General features: G+C 44.3%; 1 protein-coding gene across 1 annotated transcript in view; it reads left to right on the forward strand.

Annotated features, from left to right (window-relative positions):
• Positions 1 to 15,442: 15,442 nt before the first annotated feature.
• The window catches only part of LOC137380771 (ATP-binding cassette sub-family A member 13-like), a 330,301-nt gene continuing 318,175 nt past the window's right edge, over positions 15,443 to 27,568 (forward strand). Inside the window, exons 1-3 of the mRNA XM_068053109.1 lie at positions 15,443 to 15,511; positions 15,620 to 15,713; positions 23,300 to 23,429. Coding sequence (XP_067909210.1) covers positions 15,443 to 15,511; positions 15,620 to 15,713; positions 23,300 to 23,429 — 293 coding nt within the window. The remainder of the gene's footprint in view (positions 15,512 to 15,619; positions 15,714 to 23,299; positions 23,430 to 27,568) is intronic.

Here is a 27,568-nt window from a genome sequence, read left to right on the forward strand (position 1 = left end):
TCAGGCAATAAGTGCCTTTTAACAAGGGATTTCCCCCCTTAATTTCCCAGAGCTGGGAAGCAGTCTGCACAGTTTCTCGTGCTATGCTTCCCGTGTGGCGACAGGGACGCCTACTGCACAGCTAATTGTGGCAGTCGCGGGATGAGGGGATTAATTGCTAAACTCTAGGGGAGACAGAATGGTGGTGGAACCCCTCCCCTCCCCCCCCCCCCACCCCAGCCATCAGTCCACCCAATTTTATGCTCTCCCTGCCTCCAAACCTGCCACGGGGGGGGGGTGGTGGTGGAGCATAAAATTCCCCCCATGTTGGCTTTCATTTATTAACTCATATTTTTCCAAGTGCTAATTAATTTTACCCGAGATTATGGCATCTAAAAGTTTCCCCACTACAACCCTTAGCCTGAGTGACCTGTAATTGCCGAGTTCATCCCTCTCTTCCATTTTGACCAGGATTGTAATGCCTGCAATCCTCACGTCCTCTGGCACCAGTCCCATATTTCAGGAGGATTAGAGGATTGTGACCAGAGCCTCTGTGATTTCCACCCTTACTTCTCTCAGCGACCTAGGATACATTGCATCCAGGTGAGATCACTTTTCTACTTTGAGCATTGCCAAACTTTTAAGTATCTCCTCTTTATCTATTTTTATTCTATCCAATTTCTCTACTATCTCTTACTTTACTGTGACATTGACTGCATCCTCTTCTATAATGAAGACAAATGCAAAGTTCTCATTTAGTACTTCAGCTGTGCCCTCCGCCTCCACAAGAAGATCTCTTTCCTTTGACTACCCTTTTGCTATTTATTTGTTTATAAAATACTGTTGGATTCCCTTTTATGTTTTTCACTAATCAATTCTAATATATTCATATATTCTCTTTGCCCTTTTTATGTTATTTTTTCAGTTCTTCTCTGTACTCTTTCTGTTCAACTTGATTCTCTACTTAGTTATCATTAATCTTCTTTTTCTTTCCTATTTCAATCTTTATCTTGAGTCATCCAAGGAGCTCTTGCTTTGAATGCCTTTCCTTTCCCCCCAAAGGAATGTGTCTTGTCTGTACCCAAACTATCTCCTCTTTGATGGCCCTTCCACCTGCCATTCTTTGATTCTAATCCACCTGGGCTGGATCTCTTTTCAATTCACTGAAATTAGCTTTCCTGCAGCTGAGTACTTTATTATTTGATTTTTTTTTTCTTGTCCTTTTCCATAACTTCTCTAAATTACTCTAATAATATTGTGACCAATGTTTCTCAAATGGTCCCATTGAAACATGCTCCATTTTCCCCACTTCATTTCCCAGAACTATATCCAGCACATCTTCCTTCCTCATTGGACTGGAAACATATTGATTAAAAAAGTTCTCTTGTACACATTTCAGGAATTCCTGTCCCTTTTGCCTTTTACACTGTTATTTTCCAGTCTATATTAGGATAATTGAAGTTCCCATTATCACTACTCTAAAGTTCTTGCATCCTTCTGCCACTGCCTACAAATTTGCAGCTCCATCTCCTTCCCACCATGTGGTGACCTGTAGTGTACACATACAGCATAATAGTTCCTCTATTGTTCCTTAATTTTAACCAAATAAATTCTGTCTTTGAACCCCTAAGTACATCATCCCATTCTGGTGTTGCAACAATACCTTTGATTAATACTGCCACCCAATCCCTTTTCTTTTACCTTCCCTATCTTTCTTGAATATATTGTAGGCAAAAAATACTAAGTGTCCACTCTTCCCCATGTTTAAGCAGATCTCCATTTTTGCTTCTATATCATAATCCCCTGTGGTGACTTGTGCATGCAGCTTCGCAACCTTACTTACCATTTATTTTGAAAATTGCATTGTACATTTTGTCCACTTGAGGCTACCATACACACATACACCAGCAGAGGGTGTCTGTAACGAAATAAAGGAATCCATCTTTCTACCAGCATCCAGCAGTTCCGGGCCTCTTACTAAATCTAGCTGAATCTAACCCACCTTAGCTTACCTTGCATTTTCCCCATCTGATCCCTCCTATTTCTGAACTATTCTAAAGCGGTTCATCTCTAGGAGTCCTCTGTGCACCTTTTATTGCCTCTCTCATGCTTCATCCTGGAGCCCCTCCCCTGCCAAATTAGTTTAAATCCTCCCCATCCCTACAATACTAGTTAACCTTCCTGCAAGGATATTTGTTCTGTTTGTTTGAGGTGCAACCCATCCATCTTGTGGCAGTTTCTCACACTCCAAAACTGGTCCCAATGCCCCAGGAATCTGAAGTCCTCCCTCCAGCACCATTTCTCCAGTCACGCGTTAACCTGTCTTATTTTACTGCTCCTATACTCAGTAGCATGTGGCACAGGGAGCAATCCAGAGATTAGTACCTTTGCATTCCTGCTCTTTAACTTGCTTCCTAGCTTTTAAGGCTCTGCTTGTAGGACCACAACCCTTTTCCTAACTGTGTTGTTGATTTGACATACAGCATGAATTCTGTCTGTTCCCCTTCCACTTGAAAAATGTTTGGGACCTGTTCAGTAATGTTCTTTACCCTGGCACCAGGGAGGCAAAACACTGTGCGAGACCCATGTCAGCGGTTGCAGAAATTCCTGTCTATAACCCTATAGAATCTCCTATGACAACTGCATTTCTACACTTCACTGTGCACTTATTTGCCCCACAATGCCATGGATGCACTCTTGATTGCACCTGCGCCAGTTGTCTTCACCCTCATTGGTATTCAGAACTGAAAACTCTCCGAAGAATGCCACTCTCCTGGAGGATTCCTGCTCTGCCTGCCTCTTCCTAACCTGCAGAATGGCCACTCATTTATTATCCTCCTTAATACTATGTGGCTTCGAGGTGACAACTGCCTGGAACTTAACTTCCATCTGTCCTGTCGTGACTCAGCTGCTCCTCAAGCTCAGAAACCTTGAACTTGAATTTGAGCAGCTGGGGGCATTACCTGTGCATATGATTATCCAGGATTCATGAAACATCCTGGAGTTCCTACATGGTACAGGAATTGCAGGCAATGGGTCTCAACTGCCCCAATCTTTTACTTAAACATCTGTCTACTTATTTTATATATATATATATATATATATATATCTATATATATTATGTTTTATATATATATATCAGTTTAGTATTCCCTTAACTCCAATTTATTATTGATGTATTCTTCTTTCTTCTTCTTCTTTGGCCCCCTTGTCTCGAGAGACAATGGGTAAGCACCTGAAGGTGGTCAGTGGTTTGTGAAGCAGCGTCTGGAGTGGCTATAAAGGCCAATTCTACTGTGACAGACTCTTCCACAGGCACTGCAGATAAAATTGGTTGTTGGAACTGTTACACAGTTGGCTCTCTCCTTGCGCTTCAGTCTTTTTTCCTGCCAACTGCTAAGTCTCTTCAACTTGCCTCTCTTTAGCCCCGCCTTTATGGCTGCCCTCCATCTCTGGCGATCACTGGCAACTGACTCCCATGACTTGTGGTCACTGTCACAGGACTTCATGCCGCGTTTGCAGACGTCTTTAAAACGGAGACATGGACGGCCGGTGGGTCTGAGACCAGTGACGATCTCGCTGTATAATGTGTCCTTGGGGATCCTGCCATCTTCCATGCAGCTCACATGGCCAAGCCATCTCAAGCGCCGCTGGCTCAGTAGGGTGTATATGCTGGGGATGTTGGCCACCTCGAGGACTTCTGCGTTGGAGATACGGTCCTGCCACCTGATGTCAAGGATACTCTGGAGGCAGTGAAGATGGAATGAATTGAGATGTAGCTCTTGGCTGACGTACATTGTCCAGGCCTTGCTGCCATAAAGCAACGTACTGAGGACATTGATGTATACCTAATTTTTATTTAATGCAATTTGGATCCCATTAATGTTGGTATCCTCTACTTAGTTAATTTTAATTTTATCCCCTTAAATCTAATTTATTCCTGTTGATTTATTTATGTTTACTTATTTACCGATGCCCCTTCATTTCAATTAATTAGCATCTCCATTCCCCTCCGCACCTAAGTCCCACTTTCACCAAATCCCCATTTATAAAGTTCTTTCTCTGTTTGTCGATCACTCTGTTTAGTATATTCACGCAACTCTTATCCTCATCAAGCTCTGTGCTCAAAGCTTTGGCCTTATAGCCTCTCCATCACACTGCCTATTTATTTTTCCTCCATAACATCATCTGCATCTGCCCCACCTTAGCCCAGCTGCTGATGAAACCCTCACCCATCCCTTTGTCACCTCCCAATGCTCCCCCGCCAGCCTCCAGTACTCACTCTGTGCAAACGTCAGCTCATCCAAAATTTTGCTGCCCGTATCTTATCCCACAATAAGGGTGGAATCTCGCCTACTTAGTCCCTGCTGGAATGGCAGGACTATTTTCAGGTTAGGAACCTGATTTCTTAATGTGCGGACTTTGCTGATTCTCTTTCCCAGCGCAATAGCATGAGCATCCCACCTCCGGGCTCCCCAACCAATTATGAAGGGCAGGATGCTAATGTTATCCATTCTGTTAAAGGAAGGATTTCTAATTAAAGGGATCACGGCATGGGCTGCAAGAGCTCACTAGCACTTGGACTTTTGAACTGCAGCAACTACAAGAATAGAGAAAAGACATGGGAAGGCTGTTTCCTGGGTCTCCCAGTCTTACCTGGAGATTCTGCTGCAGGATCTGAGGGGTTGCAGTGATTTGAGCTATCCCAAGGGTGGGAGGAAGAGGATACTTTCTCCAACCAAGCAGGCATGGATGGAAGTAGCTGAGGAAGACCACAGCAGGAGTGTGGTCCTTCCAAACTGCAGACTGTGCACCAAAAGGATCCAGGATCTCAGAAGGGTGGGAAAGGTGAGTGGCGTAGCACTTTCAGATGCCAAACCCACAGACTGACTTGTCCAGCATTATCTTTCATGGCGTGCCTCAGGCCAACACACCTTGCAGCTCCACTCATTCCTCTCCCTGCAAGCACCTCACACACCCATCTGAGCAGTCAACACTCACATTCACCATCAGCCTTTTGCCTTCTCACACCCATGCCTCTTGGTGACCCTCCACAAATTGTGCCTTCTCTCCTTTCCACTCAAGCCATTACGACCACTTATCTGTCTGCTTTCCCTCCTTGCAGGGGAAGAGAGCACGCAATTTGGTGAGAGGTGGAGACCCAGAAGGGGGGAATCAGGTTGCCCTCCAGTGCCAGGCACCTTGTCAGCCATGCCAATGCGTGTCTACCTGCTCTACTGGAAAGGAGGTCTTGTTCTAGGAGGCCATGGATGTCAGCAGCAATCTGCCAAGAGAACCTGAGCCTCTTGAGGCGCTGGTGTTCAGACATGTCGAGAGATCTAATCCCCTTCCTATAGACCCTGTAGACCCTGTATTGGGGGCCTTGCCTCCTTCCAGTCAGATCTCGGTGTCCATCCTATCTAACCTGTGGACGATGCTGCTGCAGGTGTTGCTCCTGCGGCTGCTGGAGCGGTTGGTGGTGGTGTGGCCGCTGCTCTTGCCCCTCAGCAGAGCTGGAAGGTGGAGCTGCATAAGCTGCTCCCATGCCACGTTGAAGACTGGCAGCAAGGAAGTGCAGCTGAAAGTGAGAGAGCTACTAGACAAGCGAGGTGCCTTCCAAAAAGTTGGCAATCACTTGTCAAACAGTGATTGCACTCTCAGAAAGAAGTGCTTTGAAAGCAGTCCCTCAATGACTTTTACTGGAACTCTTCAGTGTAACTGATCAAAGCCTTTCCAACTTGTTAGTTTCACTAAAGAAGCTCTTCCCACTGGGCACTTGCCGCAGTGATCCTGACGAGGTATAGACACAGTGTGGAAGCTGTGCATGATTGGGAACGGAGTTCATGGCTAAAGGGGCTCTTAATTATAAATACCGTGGCTACAAGAGCAGGTCAGAGGCTAGGAATCCTGTGGCAAGTAACTCATCTCCTGACTCCCCAAAGCCTGTCCACCATCTACAAGGCACAAGTCAGGAGCGTGATGGAATACTGTCCACTTTCCTAGATGAGTGCGGCTCCAACAACACTCAGGAAGCTTAATACCATCCAGAACAAAGCAGCCTGCTTGATTGACACCCCACCCACAAACATTCACTCCCTCCACCACCGACGCACAGTGGCAGCAGTGTGTACCAGCTACAAGATGCACTGCAGTAATGCACCAAGGCTCCTTAGACAGCACTTTCCAAACCCCTGACCTCTACCAACTGGAAGAACAAGGGCAGCAGATGCATGGGAACACCAGCACCTGCAAGTTTCCCTCCAAACCACACACTATTCTGACTTGGAACTATATCGCTGTTCCTTCACTGTCGCTGGGTCAAAATCGTGGAACACCCTTTCTAACAGCACTGCGGGTGTACCTACCCCACATGGACTGCAGCGGTTCAAGAAGGCAGCTCACCACCACCTTCTCAAGGGCAATGAGGGATGGGCAATAAATGCTGGCCTGGCCAGCGAACCCTACATCCCATGATTGAATTTAAAAAAATTGCCTTTGTAATCACTCAGTTGTTATCCTGCCAGACCCACAGGTGTTTCCCGCAGGACCCAACATCATTTTCCGGGACTTTCCGACCTTGTACCCACATGAACCTGCCTCCACCTGGCTGGTGAATTTCTCTCCAAAGTCCTGCTCACCCACTACCTCAGCCATCACAGATATACATCGGCTCACAAGCCCTGAACATCTTCTAATTCAAAATTCTCATTCTCATGTACAAATCAATCATCCTCTCTCCCCTTCCTATCATTGTAACATTTTTCAACCCTACAACGCCTCCTCCCTTTACACTCTCTTCCTCCGACTTGTGCTCCACTTCCTTTGCTCTATTATTGGTGGCCATGCCTGGGGCCCACAAAATTACCTTCCTAAATTCCTCCATCGTCTTCTCCTACCCTCCTTAAGCTTCATCTCTTCCGTTCACTCATCCTATTATCTTCTTCTTTGGATCAATGCCTGTTATTGTTTATGCCTTTGTGAAATGTGTTAGGGCATTTTTCTACATCAAATGCGTTATATAAATACGAGTTATTGTTGTCTTTGTCTTCGCTGTTCTTGCTGATAACCATGCTCCCATCCACCCATAGTTGACTTGGAGCTCTTATTAAAAGCCATTAATTGTGTTTTAGATAATTGAAACATGCATAAGTTGAAAACTGCTCACATAGAAGCATAGAAAATTTATGGCACAGGAGGTAGCCATTTGGCCCATTGTGTCGATGCCAGCCAAGAAAGAATGATCCAGCCTAATCCCACTTTCCAGCTCTTGGTCTGTAGCCCTGTAGGTTACAAGTGCATTTTTAAGTATTTTTTTAGATGCAATGATGGATTTTGCCTCCACCATCCTTTCAGGCAGTGAGTTCCAGATTCCCATGAAAAACATTCTCCTCCATGCTCCCCGCACCCACCACCCCACCACCACCCCCACCCCCAACCCTGTCTAATCCTTCAGCCAATGACTTTAAATCTATGTACTCTGGCTATTGACCTCTCTGTTAAGGAAAATAGGCCCTTCCTATCCCCTCACACCTCAATTGAATCTCCCCTCAGCCTCCTCTGTTCCAAAGAAAACCAACAGAGTCTATTTGTTATGACCAGGTGAGAAAGGTGTCTCGGGGTCCCTCTCAGCCTTTGGCTGGTCTTAATGTAACAGGGTTTAATTTTAAACACACCGTGTTTTTAGCTCCCCCTTGGTGAATCCTTGTTCACCCTTTTCCAATTATAAGATAAAGAAACCAGCACAAACAGGCTTTCTTTGTTTTAAAGAAGAAAAGTTGAAATTTATTAAACTTAAACTTTAATTTGGTTATCGCCAACAGATACACACCACGCCCTATGCTAGCAGGCATACAGGATACACACATGCAAATCGAGACAGAAAAGAGCAGAGAAAAATAAAGTGGAAAAGTTTGAGGCAGTATCTGAAGAGATTCTGTTATGGGTCTTTGGGCTCACTGTAGAGTCCTTGATTGTAGGTAGATCTTGCTTTTCGTTGGGGCCCAGTATTCTTCTTAAACCTTGTTCGCAGTAGGAGACTTTTCTCTCTCGGGGGTCATGTGTCTTCAGTGGGTTCAGAGGCTTGTGAGAAAGAGATGGGAGCAGACAGACAGGAGAGGCTGTGGTGAGCCAGGAGAGATCTTCTCAGTCCAGGAGCATTCTACTTTTTTTCCAAACTGTTTGTACAAATTCAAAAAATTCAGATTGCCCAGGAGGTTAGTCATGTGACTAGCTGGTTTGACCATGTCCATTTGTGTATTCGGCCATCTTAGCAGTCAGCCTAGAATTCGAGCTCCCCCACCTTTAATGTCTGGTGATCAAAAGTCCATTGTGGGTTGAATGTGTCAAGGAATGGCTGCTTTTTCCTTCCAAAAAATGTCTGTCAATAAGAAAATGTCTTTTCCAGCCACGACTGATCTGTTTAACAAGTCCTTTCTTCACTCCAGTAACAGTTTAAGATCAATGTTGATGACAAAATTAATGTGCATCATTCTTGGCAGGTGGGGGCCTAGCATGACACTATCCAATCTTTCCTTGTAGCTAAAGTTCTCCATTGCTGGCAACATCCTTGTAAATCTTCTTCTTACCCTCTATAGTGCGATCACATTCTTCCTGAAATGTGGTGACCAGAACTGTACGCAGTACTCTAACTGTGGCCTAACTAGTGTTTTATACAGTCCTCCCTACTCTTATATTCTGTGCCTTGGCTAATAAAGAAAAGTATCCTGTATGCATTCTTAACCACCTTATCTAGCTGTCCTGCTGCCTTCAGGGATCTGTGGACATGCATTCCAAGGTCCCACTGTTCCTCAACACTTCTCAGTATCCAACATTTATTGTGCATTCCCTTGCTTTGTTTGCTCTCCCCAAATGCACTATCTCACACTTCTCCGAATTAAATTCCATTTACTACTTTTTGCCCACCTAACCAGTCTATTGCTTTCTTCCTCACTATCTACCACATGACCAATTTTTGTTTCATATGAAAACTTCTTAACCATTCCCCTACTTTTAAGTCTAAATAATTATCAGATGTTGATTTGCATGTTGGGGACCATGGCACTTTGCCAGCAAAGGTGAACCAGGAAGTACAGAGAAGAAAATCAAGCCTAGGAATCTCAGTTATTGTATAGTAAGTATTATGCTATGCATGATGCTTCTAAGCGAGCTTTAGTTATTGACTCATTTTATGTGGATTAGCTGTTGCCAACATTTTTAGGCATTGCTCAATTTTAAGAATTCTTTCCTATATACTAATACCAATGTTAGTATACCTAATTGTGTAGTATTAGTTTTATTTCATCATTTCAGTATGTTGAAATTGGTATATGTCCTTGTTCTGAAAAGGGAAAACATAGGTTAACATTTCAGGTATGAACATTAAACCAGTTATGCAAAAGGAGCTACTTTGTTATTTCCAGCATTTTCTGTTATTAGTTATTTCAGATAGCTTTTCGGAGTTTACAATTTTTCTTTTAATCCCATTCCCTTGTCCCACTGTATGGTAAAGAACTGATGACCTTTATACTCCTGCACATGAAATAAGTTGATGCTGGTCAACAAAATTACATTGTGAACAACTACAATTCATTTTTTAATGAAATAATAGACCAGAGTTTTTCCATTGACGGGGGTCCCGGCAGCGGGCCTGAAGGTGGGGGTGACCCCGCCTCGGCCCTCCGTCAGACCCTCATAGCTATTGTCATGCTTGGCCCCCACCAGCCAAGAATGAGGTACATTAATTTTGTCATGAACATTGATTTTAAACTGTTACCGGAGTGAAGAAAGGACTTGTTAAACAGATCATCCGTGGCTGGAAAAGACATTTGAAAGCTTGTTTGTTCTGGTTTCATGCCTTATAATTGGAAAGTGGTGAATAAGGATTCACTAAGGGGCTGCTAAAAACACGGTGCGTTTAAAATTAAACCCTGTTACAGTAAGACCAGGTGAAGACTGAAAGAGAACCCTAGACCTCTTTCTCACCTGGTTGTAACACTATCAGACAGCGGTCAGTCAATTAACTGCCCGCTGTCAGGAATGTGTCCCTTTAAGGGACGAACTCCCGCTTCCAGAGCTGCTGGTCAATTGGAAGGCCATTGGGAGCAGTGGCCACTGCTGATACTGCAGGATGCCCTGCAGTATGAAGACTGCAGAAGACCTTGGGAGAGGTAAGTGGGATTGGGATCACCAGCGCCACTCAGGCAAGCCCTGGCAAAGGGGTGGAGGGGTTGTTAGTGAGGGTGGGGGATCTTTCCGGGGTGGGAGGGTGGACATCGCTGCCAGAGAGGCCCTCCAGGGGACCTGGATTTCCCCCAAAGGAGGTATCACCGACCCCGATAAGAGGCCGCCGGCTTTACCTGGCGGTGTCTCTCTATGGTGGCGGACCCCTCCGCCTTCAACAAAATTAAGGTAATGGTTGGGAGAGGCCCTTAAGTGATCAATAATTGAACACTTAAGGGCCTGAATTCGCCTGGGGTGGAAAGGCTGGCTCCAACCTACCCGGCCCAGACAAAATGGCAGGGGGCCCAGACATCATCGGGAACGGGGCCCCCTGCTATTTTGTTTGCCACTAGCCTCTGTGCCCTCCTCCAAGGGCAAAACAAAATACTGCCCAATATGTTCATCAAAAAGCTAATACAGATATGATTTTGGAACATAAAGATAATTAAATTTTACTAATTTTATAAAATGGGTGCACACAATACAAAATGGAATCAGGGTAAAAGAATTTTTAACTTGGACAAAATGAGAGTCCCAAGACCTTCCAGAGGTGGCCTACTAATTGGCCATCTCCATTGTTCGCCATCCTATTAAGGATAGTAGGTGGGCATTTGATGTTGTTGGCCCAATCAGAGGGCTGGCTGCTCTGGAACCTCAGCAGGAGCAACAGGGTAGGTGGACACTGCTGAGGCAGGTCTGGACCCAAGAGGGCTCCTCAACATAGAGGTGCCCTTTGAAGAGTTGAAAATTCAACAAAATGAACTGTGGACACAGCTGCTACGCCATCATTGCAGAGAGGGAGCTCCACCACAGGATGGCCTGCAGCTGAGGCTGTAGCCCTCACAACCCAGCAGGTCCACACTGTGCTGCATTGCAGGATGCTCCTCAGGTCCACCCCCTCACCTGGAGAAACTGCAGCTACGCCTGCCTCCCAATCCACCTCCACCTCCATGGCAAAGTCCAGCCTGACATATGCTAAGTGTAACATGCTTGGGAGGAAAAAAGTGTCTTTAGAAGCTAAAGCTCTACACCACTGGGATTGTCCACATGTCATTTCTGGGTCTGTTATAAATTGATTGACAGAGGTCCTTTGCTATGATTAGACACATTGTCTCATACGACTGCCTGCCTGGATAGTAGTTGGCAAACTAGATGAACCACAGTCACTTTTCATCTCACAATTCCAATGTTCCTATCTCCAACCTGTAAATCTCTTATTTCTTTTGAAGATAAAGTCAAGGAGCTAATGGACACTCAGCATTTGTTATGGGAGATGGTGTGATTGGAACCATCTTGCCAGTGTCAAGTTAGTGACTGAGTACCTACACTACCACCCGAGTAACTCTGTGAAGTACTACACAGGCACAATCGTCCTCTCCTTTTCTTTGCCTCCTTAATCTATGGCGGGGGTTTCAGTGGGGGAGGGGGGGTGTTCATGCTCACCCTTTCATACAGATTCACCACAGCAATGGGAGGGAAAGGAGGAGGAAGATGATGAATAGGAGAAGAAGAAGCTGGGAAGATATTTCCATATAATCACATCTGGGAATGATGATGATGTAGAAGAGGAGAACAAGAATAACTTCCGCAGGTAGCTGTTTCATCCAGGATGATGTCTCATCTTCCCCAGCCTATGGCAGCTCAGCAGCTGTAGCACTTGCTTCCTTTCTCCCCGCCACCAACTCAGATACTTTCAGCAGCATGGATTTATATAGTGGTGGTGAGGATGTGGCTCCAAGTGATTCTTATAGCACAAAGGGTCCAAAGGAGTGGGGAGTGAGTGAAAAATGCCATCTTCCCAGGGGAGGCTGAGAAGAAGACTGTCAAAGGCTTCAGAGTCACAGAACTCTGAACGCACAGGTACTCACCTGAAAAGAAGGGTGTTTGAAGAATATCATATCCTACATGCAGGCTCTAAGGTTAATCTCTGAGAAATTGTGGCAATTGACTGCTGTAACTCTAAGGCTATAGCTGTCCTTGGTGACAAGCTGATGGAAGCATTATCTTCCTCACAGGAACCAATGGATTATGTGACAGCTCCATTGGGATCTATAGAAGATACCCAGCTAAGAAGCAGTCAGGGACTATTTGGTGCCTTTTCCTCAATAGAACCACAGATTACAGCTCTGGAGACAATAGGGGACAGAAATTAATGCAGTATGCACTGCAGCTTCCAAACCATGAGATTGCCGTGCCTCAGAGCTTTCAGTATCTGCAGCATAAGAGGTGAAAGATGGTTATGCAGGTGCGGCTATCTCAGCATTCATAACAACAATGAAAGGCCTCTATTATAACCATAAAGCCGATGTGAGAAAATCTGATCAGTAAGACTGCCTTCTTCCAGTTTTGCAACATTGCCTGTCTTCACACCTGCCTCAGCTCTCTCTCTTCCCTCTCTCTTTAGCCTCCTTGTCTCGAGAGACAATGGGTAAGCGCCTGGAGGTGGTCAGTGGTTTGTGAAGCATCGCCTGAAGTGGCTATAAAGGCCAATACTAGAGTGACAGACTCTTCCACAGGCGCTGCAGATAAAATTAGTTGTCAGGGCTGTTACACAGTTGGCTCTCCCCTTGCGCTTCTGTCTTTTTTCCTGCCAACTGCTTAGTCTCTTCGACTCGCCACACTTTCGCCCCGCCTTTATGGCTGCCCGCCAGCTCTGGCGATCGCTGGCAACTGACTCCCACGACTTGTGATCAATGTCACAGGACTTCATGTCGCGTTTGCAGACATCTTTAAAGCGGAGACATGGACGGCCAGTGGGTCTGATACCAGTGACGAGCTCGCTGTACAATGTGTCCTTGGGGATCCTGGCATCTTCCATGCAGCTCACATGGCCATGCCATCTCAAGCGCCGCTGACTCAGTAGGGTATATATGCTGGGGATGTTGGCCACCTCAAGGACTTCTGTGTTGGAGATACGGTCCTGCCACCTGATGCCAAGGATTCTCCGGAGGCAGTGAAGATGGAATAAATTGAGACGTCGCTCTTGGCTGACATACGTTGTCCAGGCCTCGTTGCCGTAGAGCAAGGTACTGAAGACACAGGCTTTATACACTCAGACTTTTGTGTTCTGTGTCAGTGCACCATTTTCCCACACTCTCTTGGCCAGTCTGGACATAGCAGTGGAAGCCTTTCCCATGCGCTTGTTGACTTCTGCATCGAGAGACAGGTTACTGGTGATAGTTGAGCCTAGGTAGGTGAACTCTTGAACCACTTCCAGAGCGTGGTCGCCGATATTGATGGATGGAGCATTTCTGACGTCCTGTCCCACAATGTTCATTTTCTTGAGGCTGATGGTTAGGCCAAATTTGTTGCAGGCAGCCGCAAACCTGTCAATGAGTCTCTGCAGACACTCTTCAGTGCGAGATGTTAATGCAGCATCGTTAGCAAAGAGGAGTTCCCTGATGAGGACTTTCCGTAGTTTGGTCTTCGCTTTTAGATGGCTGTTGCTAAAACCCTTATCCATGCTTTTGTTACCTTCAGACTTGACTATTCCAATGTTCTCCTGTCCAGCCTCCCATCGTTCACCTTCCATAAATTTGAGTTTATCCAAAAACCCTTCTGCCCATATCCTAACCGAGACCAAAGCCCTGCTCACCCACAGTTCCTGCTTTTGCTGACTTACATTAGCCCTCACTCCACTGACACTTTAGATTTAAAATTTGCAAACTCATGTCTATATTCCTCAATAGCCTTACCTCTCACTATCTCTATAATCTCCTCCATCCCTACAATCATCTGAGACCTCTTCATTCTCCAACTACTCTCATACACGTACCCCACTCCCTTTGCTCCACCACTGGTGGCCGAGCCTTCAGCTGTTTGGGTCCTTAGCTCTGGAATTGCCTCCCTAAAGCTCTCTGCCTTTGTTTCTCCTTCTTGACGATTTTCCTTAAAACCTCGCTCTTTGACCAAACTTTTGGTCACTTGTCTTATTCTTTGCTCGATGTTAACTATTGTTTGATTATGCTCCAGTGAAGCACCTTGGCACTGTTTACTATTTTAAAGGTGCTATATAAATGTAAGTTGTTGTTGGATGCATATAGTTACATAGAAATTACAGCACTGAAACAGGCCCTTCGGCCCACCGAGTCTGTGCTGACCATCAACCACCCATTTATACACAAATTCCATATTCCTATCACATCCCCACCTGTCCCTATATTTCCCTACCACCTACCTATACTAGGAGCAATTGCTAATGGCCAATTTACCTATCAACCTGCAAGTGTTTGGCATGTGGGAGAAAACCAGAGCAAACGGAGGAAACCCACACAGACACAGGGAGAACTTGCAAACTCCACACAGGCAGTACCCAGAATTGGACCCGAGTCGCTGGAGCTGTGAGGCTGCGGTGCTAACCACTGCGCCACTGTGCCGCCCTGAATCCAATTTGATGGTCAGTGAAGGAAGAAATACAGAAAAAGGGGAGAAAAGGAAAAGAGAGGGAAAGAGAGTTAACAAAGAGAAAGTATGTTAATTATGGAGGTTAAGGATGGAGGTTGTCCTCTGTAACAGATGTAACGTTTAGCCTTTTTGTGTTTTCCCCAAAACATCAGCGTGTGTGACTGCCTCTGCTCATCTCACACTTAAAATTTTGTCCAGTATTGAGAATCAGAGAACCCTCTGGATAAGGGCAAGCCAGGAAATTAGATTTTATGTAGAGACAAATAAGAGATGTTTACAGAAGTTTTAATTGATAATATATACTATCAGGTTCGAAAGCGGGCCTCTAAGGAAATTTCCAGAATTGGTAGCGGCTGTAAACTTGGCACCAAGTTGCTTTTAGTTAGTGCTACATTCGGTGAACTGTTTTTGCCCCTATTAATACGGTGGGCATAACGAGGACTTACAAGATAGATAAAGGCGTAATCAGCGGGTTGCTTTTAAATACTTTACAAAACCTGCTTTTCCATATGATTGACATGTCTTCAATATTGGCTGTGATTATGCTATAGCTTGTAAGAAAACACATTTTGAGGGAACGATCCTTTTGCAATATTGCAGGTTGCGTAACCGAGCAAATACTGCAGGTGAGAGGACGTTCTTGTCAATAGAGTTATGCAATCTTGTCCCTCACTCTTGCATTGCCGAGGACTCCGACAGTGAGAGCGGACCTCCCTCTCTATCGGAGACAGACACACTCCTCACCCGTGGCCATTCACCTGGGGGAAACACAAATCTCAGCCAGTTTCTCACCAGCAGCAGATTTACTGATTGTTCGCCTTTAAGAGATGAAATGGCCATCATGGCCAGATTTATTCGCCAGTTGTGTGTGCTACTTTGGAAAAATGGTCTCTGCCGTTTAAGACAGCCGGTAAGGTTTCTGCCACTTTTAACTGCGCCAATTTTCTTCAGGCCACTGTTTAATTTATTGGAAACTTTGGCGATTTCTCGTAACGTCTCCTTCTTGTATGTGTTTCAGGTGCTGACCCTGTCGGAGATTATCTGGCCGTGTCTATTGTTTCTTATTCTGGTTGGAGTGAGAGTTCAGCACCAGCCGCATCAACAGGAAAATTGTAAGTGTCGGAATGTAGATTTAATAAATGAAATAAGATCAGAAATCAGTGTTTCTGGTGTAGAGTACTTTACTAAACAGGAACAAGTGACAATTTGTTGCCAGTGTCGGACGAATGAAGAGTTGATTCAGGACATCAGTATCTTTAACATTGATCGCGTGATATTCTCCGTCTCAATGGATTAGTTACATTGAAAGTATAGCAGGGAAATTTCATATGTTGGCAATTCCTAGTGAAATCGTAAACCTTTCTAACATAACAGTTTTATGATCTTGCGATCAGAGGAAATCTGCGCTGTGTCAAATTGAATAAATCAGATTCACTTCATTTCATTTCGGTGGAATAATCACGGAGATCCGGTTCTGAAATCCCGCAATTCGAAGCCAAATGAATAAAACTGGAGTCTTGACGAAGACTAGAGGAAAGGTTAAATTGTCTGGTATTGGGAGATCGGATAATTGAGGTATTCTATCCAATATGAATGAATAATTGTTAAGCTGTCCTTAGAGTACGTTATTCACCTGCGCGAAAGTTCACAAAAAAAGATGAAATTATAAAGCACCTAAATGTGATCAAAATTTCTATTGTTTTAAATTGGAAGCTACTGCTGGCTTAAATATTTTCAAGGGTCTGGAAAATAACTTGTAAGGGGAGGGGGAAAAAACCAATTACAGTGAAAGAACAGGGAGGAGGTGCCACCGCTGCGATGGGATGCAGCCGAACCAAGATCATAGCAGGAAGCATAACTAGGATGCTAGAAAGGACTTCAAACTAATGAAAAGGGAGATTGTTAGATCGAAATAATAGTAACCTAAAGATAAGAAAAAGATGAGTTGCGATCAAAGGTCAGAATACAAAAAGAGATAAGGGGCGGCACAGCACCGCAGCCTCACAGCTCCAGCGACCCGGGTTCGATTCCTGGTACTGCCTGTGTGGAGTTTGCAAGTTCTCCCTGTGTCTGCGTGGGTTTTCTCCAGGTGCTCTGGTTTCCTCCCACATGCCAAAAGACTTGCTGATAAGTTAATTGGCCATTAGCAATTGCCCCTAGTATTGGTAGGTGGTAGGGAAATATAGGGACAGGTGGGGATGTGGTAGGAATATGGGATTAGTGGAGGATTAGTATAAATGGGTGGTTGATGGTCGGCACAGACTTGGTGGGCCGAAGGGCCTGTTTCAGTGCTGTATAACTAAAACATAACCTTAAATACTCGGATATAATTGGGATAATGGAAGCATACAAAAGCACAATACTGCTGATGCTGGAAATAGCAGGTCTGACAGCATCTGTGGAGGGAGAAACAGAGTTAATATTTCAGGTTTTAACTGTTTGCCTCTCCAGACAAGCATGTCTATAGACAGGCTAAGTGTAGAAACTGTAGAGAAGAAGGGGTGGTGGGCTAGTTGTTTTAATCAGAAATAACATATGGCGGTGTAAAGAAAGGATCTAACTAACAAAGAAATAGGAGCAGAATCTATATGGATTAAGATAAAGGATAGAAAGAGATTCTACACATGATTCAGGTTATACTACAGACAACAAAGAGGAGAAAGGAAGTGGAGTAGAGACAAATATAGAGAAATATATGTAGAGACAAATATATGAAATAAGTACAAACCACAGAATCATAGAATCATGGTAGATTTCAACTATGCCCAAGTAAACAGTCATTGTGAGGAAGTGAAAGATAAAAAGTGGTTGGGAGTTCTTACAATGTGTACAAAACACTTTTCTGACCCAATATGTAAGAAGCCCAACAAGGGGGAAGTACTATATAATATAAAATAAAAACAAGAAATGCTGGAACCACTTCAGCATCTGTGAAAAGTGAAGCAGAGTTAACGTTTCGGGTCAGTGACCCTTCATCGGGGGAAGTACTATTACACTTTGTAATGGGAAATGAACCAAGCAGATAAAAGAAGTAAACATGAAAGAACATTGTAACGATCATAATATCAGCTTTAAGATAATAATTGAGAGAGCTATAGAGAGTACAAAGTAATAGTTTGGAAGTACACCAGTTATGATGGAATGAGATTGTAACTGAGGGAAGTACTAACAGTGAGACAGAACAACAATGGGCAACATTGAAAGGAGCGATCTAACAGAGTTCAGGAGAAATATATTTCACGACAAAGGAATAAACTAGCCAAGAATGGGACACAGTAGGATCAGAGAATCATCGAACAGTATAGCACAGGAGGCCATTTGGCCCCTTGAGTCTGCAGTGGCTCTTTTGAAGAGAAATTCAGTTAATCCCACTGGCCCCTTCTTTCTCAATATCTGTGCAATCTTTTTCTTGCTCATGTATTTATCCAGTTTCCTCTTGAAGGCTGCTATTGTATCTGTATCCGCCACCCTCTCAGCCAGTGAATTACAAATCCTAACCACTTGTTGCATGAAACATTTTCTCCCCATTCTGCCTATTGTTCTTTTTGTCTGTCACCTTCAGTCTGTGCACTCTGATTTTCAACCCTTCAGCCATTGGAAACCATTTCTCTTTCTTTACTCGAACTAAACCCTTTGTGATTTTAAACACTTCTATCAAATCTCCTCTTAGCCTTCTTTGCTCTAAGGTGAGTAAATAAGTTAGCAAACAGAGAGGCAATGATAAAATTGAGTCTAAGGAAAAAGGCATATGCAAAATACATAACAATAAAGGAAAGAATGGCAAAAAAATGACAAGCTTAAGAAAAAGCTAAAGAAGGCAATGAAGACATATGAAATGAAACTATCAAAAAATATATAAAAATAGGATTCTATAGATACATAAATAGCAAAAGAAGAATTAAGATAGGGACAAGGCCATCAAGAGATGAGCAAAATAAACTCACAGGAGATGATACTGAAATGACAGGGATATTGAATAGATAAATAATTTGCCCCGTTTTCACTGAAGAGCATAACAGAGAAAATGACAAAAGAAGAAATCAACTGTTAAGGGCTAACAGATGTAATTATCTTCAAAAAGTGAAATAGAACTAATCCAAGATCCTACAGAAAAACAAACTACAGCAGAGACAGGAAATCTGAAATAAGAGCAGAAAATGCTGAAAATACTCATCAGGTCAACTGGTCATTAATGTCATCTAGGAAAGGAAGCTAGTAGTTCTTAACCTGTCTGCTGTATGTGTGACTCCATCAACATGCTTGATTCTTACCTGTCCACTGAGGTGGCCGAAAAAGCCACTCAGTTGTATCAAACTGCTACAAAGAGTTCAGTGGTTAAAGAAGAAGGCCCACCCCCACTTTTCAGAGCAACTAGCGAAGGGAATAAATGTTGACCAATTCTGGGAATGAACAATGGAAAAAATAGAGTGTTTGAAGCATGTAGCATTGACACATTTAAGAGGAGGATCAATGATTCCATGAGGGAGAAGGAAATAGAGGGACATGAGAGCAAAGTGGAAAGAGATAATTAGAGTCATAAGAGGTTTGTATTGAGTAGAAACACCAGCATAATCAGTTGGGCTAAATGGCTTGTTTTGTATATAATTCTATGAGATCATCACCATTTTGGGAAGAAGAATTGCACAGCAGAACCAGGGATCATTTTACATAAGTGGCATAATAAGCTTTTTGTAGTACAGCTATGTATATTAGATCTAAGTCAGTTATTGTATTGTGTTTGCAAAACATCAACACAATGTTTCATACTGGTTAATGCCAGTGATAGTGTCCCTTTAACAAATTGCATTGACAGCTGTGTGTAAGAATGATCTGCTTTTCTCCCTGGCTAGGGTTCTCTCTTGCAGATATCAATTAGTTATTGGGTTCAGTTCCATTTTGCCCAAGTGGCCATTATTCATGCTTAATCCTTGACATTGAGTGTTAGCAAATTATTTCCTCCAGTGCTGACTTCCAGACACCAGCATTTCCAGCACTGACCAGAGGAACATAGGAACAAGAGCCTCTTGAGCCTGTTCCAACATTCAATTAGACCAACTGCCTCCTCTTCACTATGGACGTCCAATCGCTCTACACCTCCATCCCCCACCAGGATGGTTTAAGGGCTCTCCGCTTCTTCCTGGAACAGAGGCCCAACCAGTCCCCATCCACCACCACCCTCCTCCGCCTGGCTGAACTTGTTCTCACATTGAACAACTTCTCCGTCAACTCCACACACTTTCTTCAAGTAAAAGGTGTCGCTATGGGTACCCACATGGGTCCTAGTTATGCCTGTCTTTTTGTGGGATATGTCGAGCATTCTTTGTTCCAGTCCTACTCAGGCCCCCTCCCCCAACTCTTTTTCTGGTACATTGATGACTGTATCGGTGCTGTTTCCTGCTCCCGCCCCGAACTGGAAAACTTTATCAACTTTGCTTCCAATTTCCACCCTTCTCTCACCTTTACATGGTCCATCTCTGACACTTCCCTTCCCTTCCTCGACTTCTCTGTCTCCATCTCTGGGGATAGGTTGTCTACTAATAGCCATTATAAGCCCACTGACTCCCACAGCTACCTCGACTACACTTCTTCACACCCTACCTCCTGTAAGGACTCCATTCCATTCTCCCAGTTTCTCCGTCTCTGACGCATCTGCTCTGATGATGCTACCTTCCATGACGGTGCTTCTGAAATGACCTCCTTTTTCCTCAACCGAGGATTTCCCCCCACTGTGGTTGACAGGGCCCTCAACCGTGCCCGACCCATTCCCCGCACCTCTACCCTCACCCCTTCCCCTCCCTCCCAGAACCGTGACAGGGTTCCCCTTGTCCTCACTTTTTACCCCACCAGCCTCCATATCCAAAGAATCATCCTCCGCCATTTCCGCCACCTCCAGCGTGATGCCACTACCAGTCGCATCTTTCCCTGTCAGCATTCCGAAGGGATCGTTCCCTCCGTGACACCCTGGTCCACTCCTCCATTACCCCCACTACCTTGTCCCCATCCCAGGGCACCTTCCCCTGCAATCGCAGGAGGTGTAATACCTGCCCATTTACCTCCTCTCTCCTCACTATCCCAGGCCCCAAACACTCCTTTCAGGTGAAGCAGCGATTTACTTGTACTTCTTTCAATGTAGTATACTGTATTCGCTGCTCAAAGTGTGGTCTCCTCTACATTGGGGAGACCAAGCGCAGACTGGGTGACCGCTTTGCGGAACATCTCCGCTCAGTCCGCAAGCAGGACCCTGAGCTTCCGGTTGCTTGCCATTTCAACACTCCCCCCTGCTCTCATGCTCACATCTCTGTCCTGGGATTGCTGCAGTGTTCCAGTGAACATCAACGCAAGCTCGAGGAACAGCATCTCATTTACCGATTAGGCACTTTACAGCCTACCGGACTGAACATTGAGTTCAATCATTTCAGAGCATGACAGCCCCCCATTTTACTTGCATTTTTAGTTATTTTTTTATTTTTTTTTTACATTCTTTTTACAATCCTTTTTTTTGCATTTATTTCATTTCATCTTAGTTTGTTCAGTTTGCTTACCCACTGTTTTTTTTCAGGTTTGCACTTGCTGCTGTTCAATATTCAGTGTATTTACACCTAATCTGTACTAATGCTTTGTCTTTCAACACACCATTAACATATTGTTGGCCTTTGCTCCGTGACCTTTTGGTCAGCTATGTGGCCTGGTCCAATCTAGACCTCCTTTGTTATCTCTTGTCCCACCCCCAGCTCACTTGCTTATAATCTGTGACTTTTCTAACATTTGTCAGTTCTGATGAAGGGTCACTGACCCGAAACGTTAACTCTGCTTCTCTTTCCACAGATGCTGCCAGACCTGCTGAGTGGTTCCAGCATTTCTTGTTTTTATTTCAGATTTCCAGCATCCGCAGTATTTTGCTTTTATTTCAATTAGATCATGGCTGTTCTATATCTCAATTCCATCTACACACTAAATCACTGGATAGAGATCAGAAGTGAGAACCCCAGATGACTTTTGCTTCTCTAACCCAAAGGAACTGAAGCCAACTGTAGTTCTCCTACTGTCACCCCAACTAAGATCAGCTAACTCAGCACAGATCATGGATCAGCTCTGGGACCTTCCTAATCCGAATGGCACTGTTATTTACTGAATATACTTGCTGGTCCTTGGGGAGCCAGAATGATCAGTTTTAAATAGAACTGACTTAAGTGGACACTGTTGTCTGATAAAGCAATACACTTTATTATGTTTGTAAGTCGAATAATATACAGTGAGATCCTACGTAACCAAGCGATGCTGTCTTGCCAGCAATCGTAATTTTATAGTAAGTTAAAATTCAATTTGGGATAAAAAGTGCTAAAAGTTGCAATTGAAAAATTAGATGCCAATTTATATTATATTGGATTACTTAGAAATTCCATCATGGAAACAGGCCATTCAACTCAATCAGTCTATGTTGGTGTTTATTCTTGACATGTACAGCTGTCCTAATTCCATATGCCCACTATTTTTATTTCACTTTATTTGAACCATTTACCTAACCTATTCTTAAATGACATAGGGCCAGATTTTCAGAGCCCAATGGCAGGGGAACTGGAAGTGGGCAAGCCTGGAATTTCGTGTCACCGGCCAATGTTTGCCGGCATGATCCCACCCCCGAGCCATGTTGCAAAAGGCTGGGTTGAGGGTGAGGCAGCTCCCTGTCTGCAAGTTGTGGATAGCCAATTAGGGGCCTATTAAGGCCTCTCTCCCACACCAACTGGAAGTTTGCAGTTGTCTTGCAGACCCTGCACTGCAGCTGCAACATGGCTAGTGAAAGGAGATGGCCTCTAGGCAGGAAACCGAGGTGGGGTGGGAGTTGGGGTGCGGCCAGCCCTCTGGACAACCGTAACCCTCTTTGTGGGTTTGGGGGGTGCCCTCCTGATTGAGCACCCTGTGCCTCACGGAGGGCCCTCCCCTGTTGCATGGGCTGCCCCTGCTAAAACTAGCCTTCCTGCCCTGGTCTCTGACTCCCACCACTCCAATTGTCCCCGGCGTTGGCTGAACCCCACTTACCTTCCTGAAGGGTGAAGTCCAGCGTCCTCTTCTTGCTGGGTGCCATCCCAGCAGTGGCCATTTCTCCTGGAGTAAATGCTGGTCCTCTGATTGGCCGGCAGCTCTTGGAGGCGGGACTTCCTGATCTAGAGAGGTGGAATTCCCGACTGAAGCCAATGAAGGGCCTGGACTATCCAAAATTGCTGTACGGCTTTCAGATCCAGTGGAGCTGGGCTGTCCCCCGACTTTTTATCTGGTGGGAAGGGCCACCGCCACAACATAAAATTCCAGCCTCTGAATATTTCCAGCACTTTCTGTTTTTATTTCTGGTTTCCAGCATCTGCAGTATTTTGCTTTTGCATAGGAATCCAAATATTAAATAAATAATAGATTTCTATTCTATTTCCCAAACATGAGTTTGCAGTGATTCAGTGAAGTTGTTTTATTTAGTTGTAGTTGTATTTTATTGTTTTGGTTTAATATGACAATGATTTTATTTTGAAATAAGAAGGAAAAGTAAATCAGACAGAAAAGCAAGGTAATAGCATATAAAGTTAAGGCAACTTACATACAGACAAACTGGTAAATAAGGTTATTAAAAATTCCCAAACATAATTACATTAAATGCACAAATAAGTTTCACTTGGCCTTAATCTGATGTGATTTTCTCCTGCATTTTCAGGTTATTTGGAGCCTCGTACTTTGCCCAGTGGAGGCCTTTTTTCTTTCGTGCAGAGTCTTTTATGTGATGTTGGTTCTGAATGCCACAGCACGGCGGTTACAGGAGCAGGGAACAACTCTCCCAAATCCAGGTACCAGACTTCAAAATGCTGGTTTTTTTGCATATCCAAGAAGGAAAAAACTTGAAATAGGACTTGTTAGAATCAAATATTCTGGTTATGATATAATTTAATTAAAGACACATAGGACCGGATATTGACTCAGAGACAGGGAGGGATTGGAGAATGGATGTCCCTCAGATCCTGTCAAAATTAACAGCAGGAAAGAGAGGAAGGAGAGTGGGGTCAAAAAGGCCAGAGTTGGGGAGCAAGATCGGAGGCTGAAGCACGGGAAGTTTGGAGGCCAGAGGGAAGATCGGAGGCCAGGGTTGGGGGAAATCAGAGTCCGGGGTCGTGGGAGATCAGAGACCTGGTGGAAGAGATCGGAGGCCCCATGGAGGAGAGCAGAAGGGTTGTCGGGGGTGGTCTGAAGAGTCGGAGCGTGATTGGAGGCCTCGTGTATAACAGATCTCACCCCCCTTTGGCTGCTGGGTTTCCAGAGGCTCGTGAACTTGGCTGGTCAGGTTTAATTTAAAATGGTTGTTCAATGTGAGGCACACAGCCTCATTACAATATTTAACTTTCCAACCGGCCTCCTGGGAGTAGGTTTGTTGCCTGCCCTTTATCCTGCCTCTATTAAAAACCAGAAGTGGGCAGGTTAGGGTGGGATTCAGCTTAACATTTTAACATTCCACTCAATTGAACCACTTTCCATAGCATTGCCATTTAAACATTTTGTTTGACAGCATTTGGCACCTTCCATGAACTGTAGTTTGCATCGTTGGGCCCAAACTTATACTGAGCACTACTTGAAAATAGGAGCAAGTTTCAAGAATGTCAGACTTCCAGCGACTTGATTTCTATAATCTTGATTTACATTATATCTCATTTATATTGGGAATTTGCAGTGAGAGAAATTGCTTTGGATAGTGGCAAACTTCCAATATAAATTTAAAAGTTGTACTCCTCTGACAGCAGCGCTGCCGCAGTTGCTAAATTAAAATCTTTCATTGGAGGCAGAGAAACGAGGGAACAGGAGTAGTCCATTCAGCTCCTTGAGTATTTTCCACTTCTCAATTAGATCATGGCTGATATGTATCACAACCGCATTTATCCACGTTTCCTCTATCTCCCTTGATACCCTTACCTAACAAACATCTATCAACATTAAAAATAGAAAATGTTGGAAATACTCGGCAGGTCAAGCAGCATCTTTGGAGAGAGAAACAGAGTAAACATTTCATGTTGATGACCTTTCATCAGAACTAGGAAAAGTTAGAAATGCAATAGGTTTTGAACAGGTTAAAGGGGGGAAGGGTGGGAAAAAGAACAAAAGGGAGGGTCTGTGATTATGGTAGAATGCAGGAGTGATTACAAGATAGAACGGTTCATGGTGCAAGGCAAAAGGGAACGGTAAAGAAACAAAAGATGTGTCTAGAGCGGGTGTGAATGGCAGAATAATGAACAGTTGCCATCCTAAAGAAAAAAAGAGAGAAACAAGAGAGAAAAGCCAACAAAGAAAAAGGAATCAAAATGTTGAACTCAATGTTGAGTCCAGAAAGGTGAAAAGTGCCCAATCGAAAGATGAAAGAAAGAACTTAGATTTCCAGAAGGCATTTGATAAGGTGCGACATCAAAGGTTATTTCAGAAAATAAAAGCTCATGGTGTAGGGGGTAATATATTGGCATGGATAGAAGATTGGTTAGCTAACAGGAAGCAGAGAGTAGGCATAAATGGGTCATTTTCTGGTTGGCAAGATGTAATGAGTGGTGTGCCACAGGAATCTGTGCTGGGGCCTCAACTTTTTACCATTTATCTAAATGACTTAGAAGAAGGGACCAAAGGTATGGTTGTTAAATTTGCTGATGACACAAAGACAGGTAGGAAAGTAACTTGTGAAGAGGACTTAAGGAGGCTACAAAGGGATATAGATAGGTTAAGTGAGTGGGCAAAGATCTGGCAAATGGAGTATAATGTGGGAAAGTGGGAAATTGTCCACTTTGGCAGGAAGAATAAAAAAGCATATTATCTAAATGGTGAGAGATTGCAGAGCTCTGAGATGCAGAGGGATTTGGGTGTCCTAGTGCATGAATAGCAAAAGGTTAGTATGCAGGTGCAGCACGTAATTAGGAACGCTAATAGAATGTTATCGCTATCGTGAGGGGAATTGAATACAAAAGTAGGAAGGTTATGCTTCAGCTATTCAGGGCATTGGTGAGATCACATCTGAAGTACTGTGTACAGTACTGGTCTGCTTATTTAAGGAAGGATGTAAATGCATTGGAGGCAATACAGAGAAGATTTACTAGACTAATACCTGGAATGGGTGGGCTGTCTTATGAGGAAAGATGGGACAGACTAGGATTGTATCCACTGGAATTTAGAAGAGTAAGAGGTGACTTGATTGAAACATATAAGATCCTGAGGGGTCTTGACAGGATGGATGTGGAAAGGATGTTTCCCCTTGTGGGAGAATCTAGGACTAGGGGCCACTGTTTAAAAATAAGAGGTCGCCCATTTAAGACAGAGATAAGGAGACAGTGAGTCTTTGGTATTCTCTTCCTCAAAAGGCAATGGAAGCAGAGTCTTTGAATATTTTTAAGGCAAAGATAGATAGATTCTTGATAAGCAAGGGGGTGAAAGGTTGTCGGGGGTAGGTGAAAATGTGGAGTAGTCAGTTCAGCCATGAACTTATTGAATGGCGGAGCAGGCTCGAAGGGTCGAGTGGCCTACTCCTGCTCCTAATTCATGTGTTTGTATGTTCGTATGAGGTGCTGTTCCTTGAGTTTACATTGAGCATCATTGGAACACTGCAGCAGGCCAAATATAGAAAGATCAGAGTGGGAGTGAGATGGAAAATTAAAATGACGGGCAACTGAAAGCTCGGCGTCACGCTCGCAGACTGAATGAAGGTGTTTTGCAAAGCGGTCACCCAGTTTGCATTTCATCTCCTCAATGTAGAGGAGACCAGATCATATGTTTTCAGTCATCCATCTATCAAACAAAAATCACAGAATCACAGAATAATACAGTGCAGAAGAGGCCCTTCGGCCCATCGAGTCTGCACCGATGCATTCAAAACACCTGACCTGTCTACCTAATCTCATTTGCCAGCACTTGGCCCATAGCCTTGAATGTTATGACGTGCCAAGTGCTCATCCAGGTACATTTTAAAGGATGTGAGGCAACCTGCATCTACCACCCTCCCAGGCAAGGCATTCCAGACCGTCACCACCCTCTGGGTAAAAAAGTTCTTCCTCAAGTCCCCCTTAAACCTCCCGCCCCTCACCTTAAACTCGTGACCCTTCGTAACTGACCCTTCAACTAAGGGGAACAGCTGCTCCCTATCCACCCTGTCCATGCCCCTCATAATCTTGTACACCTCGATCAGGTCACCCCTCAGTCTTCTCTGTTCCAGTGAAAACAACCCAAGCCTATCCAACCTCTCTTCATAGATTAAATGTTCCACCCCAGGCAACATCCTGGTGACTCGCCTCTGCACCCCCTCCAATGCAATCACATCCTTCCTATAATGTGGCGACCAGAATTGCACACAGTACTCCAGCTGTGGCCTTACCAAAGTTCTGTACAACTCCAACATGACCTCCCTGCTTTTGTAATCTATGCCTCAATTGATAAAGGCAAGTGCCCCATATGCCTTTTTCACCACCCTATTAACCTGCCCTTCTGCTTTCAGAGATCTATGGACAAACACGCCAAGGTCCCTTTGTTCCTCGGAACTTCCCAGTGTCAGGCCATTCATTGAATACTTCCGTGTCATATTACTCCTTGCAAAGTGCATCACCTCACACTTTTCAGGGTTAAATTTCATCTGCCACTTTTCTGCCCATTTGACGATCCCGTCTATATCTTTCTGTATCCTAAGACACTCCACCTCACTGTTAACCACTATTTGTGTCATCCATGAACTTACTGATCCTACCCCCCACATAGTCATCTATGTCGTTTATATAAATGACAAACAATAGGGGACCCAGCACAGATCCCTGTGGTACGCCACTGGACACTGGCTTCCAGTCACTAAATCAGCTGTCTGTCATCACTCTCTGTCTCCTACAGCGAAGCCAATTTTGAATCCACCTTATCAAGTTACCTTGTATCCCATGTGCATTTGCTTTCTTGATAAGTCTCCCATGTGGGACCTTGTCAA

This window comes from Heterodontus francisci, chromosome 2 (genome assembly GCF_036365525.1).
Source record: "Heterodontus francisci isolate sHetFra1 chromosome 2, sHetFra1.hap1, whole genome shotgun sequence".
In the NCBI taxonomy this organism is placed as follows: domain Eukaryota; kingdom Metazoa; phylum Chordata; class Chondrichthyes; order Heterodontiformes; family Heterodontidae; genus Heterodontus; species Heterodontus francisci.